The following is a 12,324-nucleotide window of genomic DNA, read 5'->3' as shown; positions in this document are numbered from 1 at the left end:
ACCGTGTGAATGAAAGCCGACATTTTTCAACAGGGAGACAGATGTTATTTCTGTATGGCTGCTTGTTCCAAACAGTTCCCAACTGCAACTCATAGACATTTTGCTTTCCAAACACTTTTGATGTTGAGCTACAGTTAGGAAATTCAAAAGTCCAGAACTGCAACCAGCGGGAAGAGCACAGTGTGGTGTTTGCCTGCAGCAGGTTACTTACTGCAAATTGTTATACTTCTCCAGTAAAATTTTACTGAGCTTTTTTTTATTATTATTATTTCTTTTAAAGTTTCTAAAAGCCCTTGATGGCTTTACAGCAACCTTTCCTGATTTTTAAAGCACTAGATTTATTACCTGCCTTCTCACCAGTCAGTAATTTTTCACTACCAAATAAGTCAGTTTATGCTCTAACGTGGAGAAAGATGCAAAAATCTTCATTAATTTAAAAGTCAGGAAAAAAAAAAAACCATAAGTAAGATTGGAAAATATCTACAATCTTCATTGCAGATTTACTGCCCGATATGGTTTAAAATCAATTTATGTTCATCACATTTCTTACACTTCAAAGTTATAGTGCATCATTTAGATCTCAGATGATGATTAACAGTTTATACTAAACTGTAACATACTCTGCAATAAGTGCAATGTTAGCAGAAGGGAAAATGCCAAGAGAAGACTGAGACTTCAGTTTTTCAGTCTAAGCTGCTTATTAGCTGTCCCTGTTGGTCCTTTGTGCTTCCTCAGCATGCTGCCTTTGGAGCCTTTGTGCTAGTTAAGAAAAAAAATAAAACAATCTGTGGTGCTGGGCTGAGAATAGTATATTTGCAAAAAGGGAGTTCTTCTTTACCAACATTTTTTATATTTCCACTTTTTCTTTCGTTTTCTCTCTTTTCCTATCAGCTCTGTTTTCTTAGAAAAGTCATACCCTTACTCTTTACTGGTGTTTCTTTAGTGTAAATAAAAATAGATGACTCTTTGCGGTAGAGATTCTTCATCCATTTCCTGCACTGTTCAAGAACTGCAGTGCCCAAATATTAGCAGGCATGGGGTCCCCAACAGCAACTTCTCCTTAAACCTGAAGGTATTCACTACTGGATGTGTTGTGTCTTGCTTTAGACCAAAGACAGAAGCTGGTTGGTACTTAAGCCTTTTGTTGGTGTGCTACTTTCAACTTAGCTATTTCTTTAAAGAAAGATATTCAGGAAGAATGGGAGAGCAGAGAGACAGCAGGAGGCTAACAGATAAGTGCAGACTTTCTCAAGATTCTCTGTAGCGGTAATAAAAAAAATTACGGGGTGGGAAGGTGAAGGATTCATGCAGTTCTGTTATTAACTTCCAGAACTGTTTATTTCTTGCTCTTAGTGAGCTCAAAAGTATTCTCCAAGAGTGACACAGTATTGATTATTAAATAGTATGCCAACTGACATCTATCACATCAGGCAACGGTCCTCGCTTGACGTTAGAAATCAAAGTGGGAATGTTATCTTCAGGAAAGGTAGCTGCCTTCTTACTTTTGCACAACAAAAGAAGTACTTGATATGGAAGCTATTTATTTTATTTATGTTATTCTGAGTGTGGCTGTGTAACGTTGTCGATATAGGTCCATTTTAGTTTAGATGGTGAAGAATGATCAGTCCTTCTGTAGGTGGAGAAAAAAAGCCAATCTGAGCAAGTTGGATTATATTGCATTATGCTGTTATTATTGGGAGTTGGACTAGATGACTTCTAAATGTCCCTTCCGACTCTAAGGATTCTGTGATTCGGTGTTTAATTTTATCATTCAAAACTTGCCACTCATACAGAAATTCAGAGGCTGTGAAAACTACTGTTGTAGTGCACTTAGTCAAAGGCCCACAGCATGGCAGCTCTTGGAGATCTCCAAAGAGGAGAGTGCACAGCCTCTGGGCAGCCTGTGCTGGTGCTTTATCACCTGCACATCTCAGAAGTGCTGCCTGGTGTTCAGAGGGAACCTCCTGTGTTCATTTTATGCCCATTGCCTCTGTCCTTGCTCTGGGCATCACTGAAAAAAGCCTGGATGCATCCTCTGTGAACCCTCCCTTGAAATACTTATACACATTTATTAGGTCCCACAGAGTCTCCTCCAGGCTGAAGAGTCCCAGCTTCACAGCTTCTCCTCATAGAAAAGATGCTCCTGTCCCTTAAGTACCTTCATGATAGTATGTTGAACTCATTCCAGTTTGTCTCCACTTTGCTACAAGTCATGCAACTATAACTTAAGTATATGCCAGTGGATTTGGCAAACAGTATTATGAAATCGATCTTTTCATTTATGTCTTCAAACTGTGATGGCACAAGGGTCAAATTAAGGGTCTTCACGCTTATTCGGAGTATGAATTCAAGCCTGTTTGCAGCCTTCCATCCAAAGACGCATACCAGTTTCTCACAGGAGCCTGGATATCTAATCTGGAGAGAAATCTGGATGATACTGTCATTTCCAGTGGCTGGTTGACTATCAATATTGACCAACCTTGACCACACTAACTCTTCTTCAGGGGGAAAGGGAGCTTTGGGATGAGCTTTCCTTATGTTTTCTTTACTCAGAGGGTGATGAGGCATTGGCACAGGCTGGCCAGGGAAGCTGTGGATGCCCCATCCCTGGAGATGGTTCAAGGCCAGACCTGATGGGTTTCTGGGCAATCTAATATGGTTGGCAACCTTGTCCACAGCAGGGGAATTGAACCTAGATGATCTTTGAGGCCCCTTCCAATCCAAGTAATTTTATGATTCTGTGACAATATTAATTCACGAATGTGCAGTTTAAAAATGTGCACGTAAAAACATATACATGCATACATATGTATATATATGTACAAAAAGGAATATGTTTGGGTTTTTTTTAAACATTCATCAGATACGTGTACACCTGTGAGGGAATAATGGAAAACTAAAGATACAAGACGAAGCAATTTGCTGAGACTGTGTTTCTGTAAGAACAAAAGCCACACAAAGTTTTGCAGCCTCTCCCCTACCCATTCAGTTTCTGGAGTTGCTTGCACCATTTGTATAGAGCATTAGCTGAGAATCTCAATTTTAGCAAATGCACCTGAAAAGATCCTCTGGATAAAGTTTTCTCATTTTGTCACTGAGGAATTATAATTTGTTGGTTAAATTTTGACTGTTCAGTAATATCACAGAAAGGAAAAAAAAAAAGTTACTACAATTTGTTTTCACTCAGATGAGGCATTAATTGATGCAGATTACAAAAATAGTTGAAATTAATAATCTCATAAACCTTTCCTCCACCATCTTTTGATAAATTAATTCTAGATTAATAGACTTAAGTATTGCAAATGCTGAAAATATTTTGCTATTTTGATAATGTTGCATATAATAATGATTATTTTTCATCTTGAATCAATTTGCATGGCTTGTATTTGATATGGAAATTTTGCTTTCATTTTCTCATGATTTTCTCATTTCCTTAATTTTCGCTAGGAGAGAGGAACAGACGAAGAAGATGTCAGGTGGCTTTCAGTTATCTGCCTCAAAATGAGGATGAACTGGAATTAAAAGTCGGTGACATTATTGAAGTTGTGGGAGAGGTAAGAAGATTTTAAAGGAAATATATATATACAAATGCAGTTCTAGCATATCTTATGTGTGCTAAGCTTTTATGATCTTGTAGTATGTTTTAAAGACCTAATTTAAACCAGATGTTTTTCTTCTTTGAAACACTTATGTATCTGTTTCAGGTTACTATTTGGGGTGAAGGGATGTGGTTGTTTGCTTACGGATTTTGTAAGGTTTTCTTTTTCACTTTAGCAATTCTGCTGATTTTTCTCAATCAGCTCTTGCTTCTCAGTTCAATGCAGGGAAAAAGCTCAAACATTGTGCCACAGGGCTATTGAGTTGCTACATTTGACAAATAAGGAGATTGCAGAAAAAGCACTTCTCAGTTTTAGTAAGCCGGCCACTGAGAAAAAGTACCTTTACTGAGTTAAACATGTATTAGAAATGTACTTGAAGCCCTCTGGAGTTCAACCATGGCATTCAGCTTTTGTCGTCTTTGTCTGCAAATTTCAACAACTGCAGTTTTGTGCAATCAGCTCAAAAATAATAACAACAATACAAATTCTTTAGAGAATCAAGATGTACTTACTCTGAGTGAAAGTGGATGTGGAAAATGAGTGAATAGCTCTAAGAGATACCGGGAACAAATTGTGAATGTTTGGACAGAGATTCAGAAAGTTGCTGTGCTTGGGCTAATGTTATTGCTGGATCAAGGAATGCTGTTCATTCTCCCTTTTTTGTTTCACTAGAGATTTTAAAAATATGTTGTTTACCTGAATAATAGTACGAGAACCAAAAAAATGCTGATATGAAGCCCTTAAGTAGATTGGATTCAAAATCACCGTGAATAGATTTTTCGTCAACTCTGGTTTAGCAGCAATTTAGGATTTATTAATACTTCTACAATAAATCACAAGATTAGATTGTATGATTCTTAGTGGCTCCTAATCAGCACTTAATTATCGGCCAATTTAACACAGTAATCCAATGGAATTCACTACAATCAAATACAATGACTTAGTTAAATATTTGAGAATGGCAAGGTTCACATGAGGCTTATTTTGTAGAGTGTTGGAGAGGACATTTTTCAACTCAGCTACTTCTTTGAGGATTTTCTTCCCCCTACTGACCTACTCACACTTTCCATTTACCAGCTCTCAGTGGACAACTGGGATCTGCCCCATAGAGGGCTCTTTTTCATTGGTGTCACTCAAAAGTGAATCTCAAAATGCCTACCCTGAAACGTGTCCCAGCCAGATCAAGGATCACAGGCTGCTGCCAGTCTAAGAGCTCAAGGGGCTCTTTGATTAGTAACATTATTTATAGGACTGCGAGATAATTGATGTTGTCAGAAAACTTTTCCTTCAGGCTGCAATCCAACTGAGGCAATCCTGGAAATTTCTCCCAGCCATACAGTTCCAGTACTCCCAGATTGTACAGTCTTGGCTCCTCTCTGATCAGGCCGTGATTCAAGCAGCAGGAATTTCAGGTATAACAGGGAGTGCCTGAGTGTCCCAGCTCACTGCACTTACACAAAGGCAAAAACACTGTTGAGGCTTCGCTGGAGATGGCAGGTGTTCTGCACCACCACAGGCCACCCCATGAGTAAGGTCAGTCATTCTTTCCATCAGAATGATGGTGTGGTCACCTCTTGTCTTTGTGCCTATAAATGGACAGTGCTTATTTCTTTATTTTTACATGACCAATTATATAAATTGAAAATGTAGGGGATGTAGAACACTTAAGGAAGTCCTTTCAGCAGCACAGCTTGTTTAGCCATTCTCCAGACCTTGATATGTAAAGCAATAGTTAACAACAAACAAAATATAACCAAAAGCAGTAAAATCACAATGAGATACAGCATTGTGTTTAGTGCTTCTGTTGTTATAGAAGACCATCCAAGCAGGACTTCCCACCATCAATAATCTCCATCCTTTTTGATTCTTTGCAGCATCTGACGTATCTCTTCATGTTCAGCACGAACAGTTGGGGATGAAAGAGAAAATGTGTTATTTTTCCAAATTTGCTGTAACTTTAGAAAAACCACCCTGTGCTGCAACAGAAACTGAATGTTGATGCATTAATAATTCCGAATTAGGCAGTGCAGGGACAGTGCAAAATGTACACACTGTCCCTCTCTATTTTTACCAGGGTTGGGTTCAGTGTTTTAACAAAAGGAACAGGTACTGTGGTTTGAAACATCTAAACCAGAAATATTTTTCTTGACAATTTACGGTTGCAAAGCAAGTAGCCTGTATGTGATTCTCATCTGGGAGCCAGAAATTAATTTTAGCAGCTTAACACACAACACTTGCTCTGTTTACACTAATAATTTTAACTCTGCCATCAGAATCACACATTCAGCTTCACAGCTTCTGGTTGTGTTAATATTTTTGCTCTTGTATTTATGAAAAAGTCTTTTCCATAGTACTTAAGGACAAAGTAGAAGTAAATATATATATTTATTTATATATATATATATATAATGCACACACACACATATATATATAAATATAGGGTATTATTACTTGTTTACTGATAAACTTTTGCTTGAACAAGCAGATCTAATGCCTTGTGACCACTATGCAGTCTTACCTGAGGTCTTGCAATTCTTCCCTTTGTTTTTGTGACTGTTCTTGTAGCTGTTAAACTTTAAAGATAATGATGACTCAGTTGTGTTCCTATCTTCTATTTCCATTTTTTGGTCTTGCTTCTTTTAAGTTTTGTTAACATCTAGATAGAAACCTAGCATTTTGCAAATATCTCCCTATCTCTATAGAACCACTTGCAGCATCCAGCTGCTTCTCTGCCTCTTTCCTATCATACCAGTCATTCCGGGTTCATTCTTCTTGGAAGCTGGGGTTCAGTTTCATACCATGCCTCTGTAAGTAATCAGTGATACTCTTTGCCATCCTGCCAACAATGCCAATTTGTACATACAGATTTTCAGTCAATTTTGGCTTAGCAGGAATTTAGGATTTATTATTTATTATTTTTTTATGATAAATCGGGAGACCAAATTGTATGATTCCCAGTGGCACTTAATCAGCCAATTTAACACAGAAATCCAATGGGATTTCCTACAATCAAATACAGTGACTTACTTGAAGGCTCAAGAGTGGCAGATTTCACGTGTGACTTACTAAAGAGAGTTGGAAAGATGTTTCTAAATTCAATTTCTAAACTTCAGGGCTTACCCCCACACCAGTGAACTACTCACCCTTCCCTTCTGCCAGCTCTTAGTGGATGATCAGGGTGTGCACCAAAGAGGGCTCTGCTTCGTTGATGTCTGTCAGCAATGAATCTCTAGATGCCAGATAATGGTTCCAGTCCATGTAAGATCAAGGATCACAGCCTGCTGCCATTCTGAGAGCTGAAAGGGCTTTTTGCTTAAGACCATAATTTGTAGGACTGTGAGGCAACTGAGTCAGAAAACTTTCCATTCTGGCTGCAATCCAAGTGAGGCAACCCTGAAACTTCCACTCAACCATACAGTTCCAGTACTCCCAGATGGTACGGTCCTGATGGCTCTCAGGTCAGTCTAATATTCAGGGAACAAGGTCAGGGAGTGCCTGAATGTCCCAGCTCACTGCACTTGCACAAAGGCAAAAACATAGTGGATGCATACTCTGAGATCACGGAATGCCTGGGAGTCTGCACCACAACGCTTATTTAGTCCTAATTCACTTAGCTTTAGAGATGTGAAAGCTTAGTCTGCTCAAGCATCTGATAACAGGTGAGTTTAAGCTTGCAATGTTTATTTGTAGGATTTTTTTTTCTGTTACTCAGCAGCTGATAAGTCAGTATTTTCTTGTCAAGGGTATGTAATTAGTTTTGTTCTTCCTGCTTCTGCCATTTTGGAAATCAGTTTTAAAAGAATATAAATTGTACTGCAGTCTTCATGACATTGAGTATTTTCTGATGAGAAAGTAAATTGGCACATCTGAATGTGAAGCTTGGTGTTCACTGTTTTCCCTTGAACCCAGCTGCACACACCAGCTCTGCACACTGCTCTCCTGGAACCAGGCACTGTGTCACTAACTAACCTTATTCTGTCTGTGAGCAGGATTGTAATGTAGAGTCTTGAGACTGTAAGATACTTAAGAGTGTATCTGAAGATAATATAAACCTGATGTTCTAATGAGCTTCCTGGTAGCACATGAGCTGTTTTCATTACGCAATTTAAAGTGCGTTTGACCTCACATGGCCACACAAGCATCTTCCTTCAGTTGCCCTACTTAGAAGTTTTAAGTCTACGTCTTTCAAGAGTAAAGTAGTGGAATAAAAACCACTTCATCATATCCAACCTAGAATTATTTCCGAATAATTATTCATATGGTTAAATAATCTGTGTGAGATGCTAGATTTCTCTTATGAAGTGCATCTCTAGTATTCTTAGAAATTTGAACAACCTAGCTGTAAATAACATTTCTTTAAAACCAGATCAGACTGCAAATATTTGTGTTGAAGGCTGTAGAAACATGGAAGTGAAACTTTTCTCTCCGTGTGTGCATGCTTGTAGTTAAGGGCAGGCATGATTTTGGGTTACTGACTACAGACTTGGCAGTCTTAAACAGATAACTGTGCCTTGAGTTGCTGCTATTGAAAAAAAACATGGACAATTTGCTCATTCTGAAGTTAAAAGAAAATACACGTGTGAGGAGCAGCTGAGGCCCCTGTGTTTGCTCAGCGCAGAGCAGAGGAGCTGAGGGGAGGCCAGACGGCGGCTGCAGCTCCTCACAGGGAGCGGAGGGGCAGCGCTGAGCTCTGCTCTGTGTGACAGCGACAGGGCCCGAGGGAACGGCGTGGAGCTGCGTCAGGGGAGGGCGGCTGGGGGTTGAAACAGGCTGCCCAAGGCTGTGGGCACGGCCCGGAGTGCCGGAGTTCAAGGAGTGTCTGGACAGCGCTCTCAGACATTGGGTTTGATTTTGGGTGGTGCTGTGCTTTAGGCATCATCTGTCACGTTCATACAACTCAGGACATTGGCTCTTTTAGGTAGAACTAGATCAACAAGTGGAAGAGGGAAAATAAAGGAATTTAGAGAAAAGATTCTAATTACTTCCGAATGTATAATTATATGATCTTTGTTTTCCTTTGTGGTTCATAATGAACAGTTGATGTTGAATGCCTTGTTGTTACTTCTTTTTTCATGTAAAAAGTTGCACCAGCCAGTATATTCATTTCATTGTTTACCCTTCTGCTTATAGATATGCTGTATAAAGGATCATTGCATTGGAATGACATTCACAGTGTTCTTAAATTGACAGCCAGAGCTTATTTCAAATGATAAATATATTATGTGATGTGAGAGACATTTAAAAAATAAATAAATAAAGAGATAGACAGGTAAGAGCTTCCTGAGTTACAAAAATGTCTGAAGATTTTTTTTCAAGTGCCCAAATCATGCTGTGGTGTTTCCCTCAGAAAATGGTATCAGTTGAATTAATTGCTTTTAAATGGACACGGTCTTTTCAGATTGCTATGGATTTCGGTTTAGTTGGAAATAATTATATTCCTAACTGAGTTTTGGCAAACTAGAACAAATACTGTTTAGATCAAAATAGTGTGTCTATGTATCTTTATGCTGTTATTTAGCAAAAGATGTGTTTAAAATGTCAGTTACTGTTGACAACCCATTAGAGCTTCCGTCTTGCAAAGAAAATCTGTTTCCTGTTGTGGTGTGTTAATCTGGGTTCATATTTGAAGAGAAGAGTTCTGCTCAGACACTTGTTAAAAAGGAATGAGAAAAATCTTAGCTGTTAATATATGCAGTTTTTGGAGCTGAGATTCCCTAGCAGTGTAAGGTGCTCAGATGTAGCTTTTTCCCTTTTTCCTCTTAAAGGTTACTACTTGAGAAGAGGGCTGGCAGAAGGGAATGCAAGCCACCTTCTCAGCTGGCTCCACCAGTGCCCAAGTTTACCCAGCCCCCAGTGAGGATGGCTTGAACTAATAGTGCTTGGTGGCTTTCTAACCATGAGGACGGCTTCCTTTCTTTCAAATTTGTTTCAAGGAGCTATGAAGAACCAGAGGTGTAGTGGCATCTAAGGCTGCTGCATGTCATTCTTCCTGGGGCCAACAGGTTAAATAAGAAACTTTTTTAAAGCGCTTTTATGTCTGTGGTAGTGGTAGATGCTATTGGTATCGTAAGTTCCCAATGTGGTAGAAATGGTTTGGGGCTCTACAATCTCTTCAATCTAGTGGATTGAAGCAAAAGGAAGTGCAAGTTTTGAGAATCTAGGCTTACCTTTTGTATACATTTAAAAATTGATTTGGACAATTCTTTTTATTATTTTCTGAGAGAATTTGAATTGCTAAAAAAAAACAGCGTGAATTTTGCTTTGGGGTTTATAATGTTGCCAGATATATATCCTTGAAGGCTGTATGTTCACAGTTTCTTCTAATTTATTCTAATAAAAAGAAATTAATTATAATAAGATCAAACATTCATGACAGTAGATAAAAATGTTTCTGGTTAAACTAGAGCTTCCCATTACTACGGAGACTGATACCCATGAGACATTAATGAACAGATTTAAATAAAAAATACATTTGAAACTAATGGCAGAAGCATTGGGGTGGAGTAAAACCACCCCTAACAATCCTTCTCTGCAGGTGGACAGCTCTGGTGTATCACATTCTGCACTGAAGCAAGGAATTGCCTCAGCGGGGCAACCAAATTCCTGTCCGCAGGGAGCTACTGGGCGTCACTGCCTTCTGCATGGCCGTGGCTCCGATGCAGCAGGGACAGGGCCAGGAGCAGTGGCATCATACCCTGCACTTACAGAAGCAGCCCCTCAGGAGCACAGCTCCCAGGACTGCTGCAAGCAGAACAGGGTGCATCAGTAAGCATACTGCATCAGTAAGAGAGTGGCAGTAAGAGTGAATGGTGAATTAGCAGTGTGCACTTGCAGCCCAAAGGCTAACAGTACCCTGGGCTGCATCAGAAGAGGGGTGGCAGCAGGAAGATGGAGGTGATTGTTCCCCTCTACTCTGCTCTTGTAAGGCCTAACCAGGAGTACTGGGGCCCCCAGCAGAAGAAGGATGCAGAGCTGTTGGAGTGGATCCAGAGGAGGGCCACAAGGATGATCAGAGAGCTGGAACACAAATGTGAAGAAAGGGTGGGGGAGCTGGGCTTGTTTAGCTTGGAGAAGAGAGGACTCCAAGGAGACCTACTTGTGGCCTTCTGTTACTTGAAAGGAGCTTACAAGCAGGACAGGGACTGAATTTTTGCACAGATAGATAGGACAAGGGAGAGTGACTTTAAACTGAAACAGGGTAGATTTATGTTAGATGTTAGGAAGAAATTTCTTACTCAGAGGATGATGAGGAACTTGTATAGGCTTCCCAGAGAGAATGTGGGTGCCCCATCCCTGAAGGCATTCAGAGGAGGTTGAATGGGATCTTGGGCAGCCTGATTTGGTGGTTGGCAACCCTGCCCATGGCAGGGGGTTTGAGACAGATGATCTTCAAGATCCCTTCCATCCTAAGCCAGTCTATGTTTCTATGATTTTCTTTATTGTTTATGTTCACTTTTAGTGATAGCTTTTTATTTGTTGTAATTTTCATACTTGATTAGTTATGACTAATTACAGTTGTGCCAAAATACAACTGTTTACTAATTGTCTCATTAAATGCAGATAGCTGAATTCCAGTTGATTTTCACCCTTAGATTTCTGAAGGATGCTAGACAATTAACCTGCAGCATTGAAGTAGGGACATTTGGAATGTCATTCAACAGTGCTGAGACTGTTTTCATGTGGAATTTTTCTGTCATTGTACTGCTATGTATGGCAGTACCTCATCGCCTCATCTTGCAGAGAAGAGAGCCTTTTGGCAAAGTGTAATACATGGAGTTAAACTCACAAATAAGTCTTTAACTGAGATGTTCTGTAATACACAGAGCTTATTGTTTGACTTTCAATTAATATTGCTATATAGGATAAAATCCTATTAAAAAACTCATTTGAAATTATAAAAAATGCAGACTCAATTTTTACAGATCAGGTGCTCCTTTTGGGGCAAGGTTGGTGAGTGTTTTTTTCTTTGAAATGTCATAAAATAGTTTGACCCACTTCCAAGAACAAGGTGAATACTGGGGATTGAGCTGGACTGTCCCTACAGTTAACATATTTTGACAGCTGCAGAGTTGAAAAGGGAACTCTTTAATAGTGACAAGAGACAGTCTGTGCCACAATTTCAGAACTGTATAATATCACAAGAAAGCAGCTGGGAGTGAAGGCTGAAGTTTCAAGTCTCTTGATTGCTTTTCTGAGATATTGTGTGGAAAGGTGGTTTTTTTTCTGATCATCTCCCAGCAGGTAGCTCGCAAGGACTTATATGACTATTTCTTGTTCATGAAGTTTATGTGATGGGCAACACTCCTGTGGGTCTGAGGGTGCAAATACCTGTGGTTCTGTATAGGGTCATTCTGTACATTCTGACAGTTTCTCTGTCCCTGAGTTTCCTACCTAGAAAATTATGTTAAGCAGTCAATCAAACAGAATAACAGCAAAACAAAACCCATGGAACGTTTTGATGTTGTAAAATAAATAGCTCAGAGACTGAATGAATCCCACCATACAGCAATTTGTGCAGTTTTCAGTTCTTCCCTTTTGCACCAGTGTTGTTGAACAGATTCAAGCTGTGCATTAGCAGAACTCCAAGGACTGGGCAGCATCTCATGGATATGACTGTTCCTGAAGCAGTCTCAGAACAAGGCATCAAGTGGTACTGTAAGAGCCATGTTCAACTGAGGTCTTGTTTACAAAATATCTTTTCCCATTGGCTTTGAATATGTTAAAT

At 39.5% G+C, this 12,324-nt stretch overlaps 1 protein-coding gene across 4 annotated transcripts in view; it reads left to right on the top strand.

The window, feature by feature from the left end:
• The window catches only part of SH3KBP1 (SH3 domain containing kinase binding protein 1), a 215,703-nt gene that overhangs the window by 106,675 nt on the left and 96,704 nt on the right, over positions 1-12,324 (top strand). For all 4 annotated transcript variants that reach the window (XM_052673762.1, XM_052673761.1, XM_052673760.1 and 1 more), the window contains one exon: positions 3,448-3,554. In XM_052673762.1, coding sequence (XP_052529722.1) covers positions 3,448-3,554 — 107 coding nt within the window. The remainder of the gene's footprint in view (positions 1-3,447; positions 3,555-12,324) is intronic.

This window comes from Tympanuchus pallidicinctus, unplaced genomic scaffold, assembly GCF_026119805.1.
Source record: "Tympanuchus pallidicinctus isolate F22 unplaced genomic scaffold, pur_lepc_1.0 scaffold14, whole genome shotgun sequence".
Taxonomy (NCBI): domain Eukaryota; kingdom Metazoa; phylum Chordata; class Aves; order Galliformes; family Phasianidae; genus Tympanuchus; species Tympanuchus pallidicinctus.
Note: the sequence above shows the minus strand (reverse complement) of the source record. Positions and strands in the feature narration are given on the sequence as shown.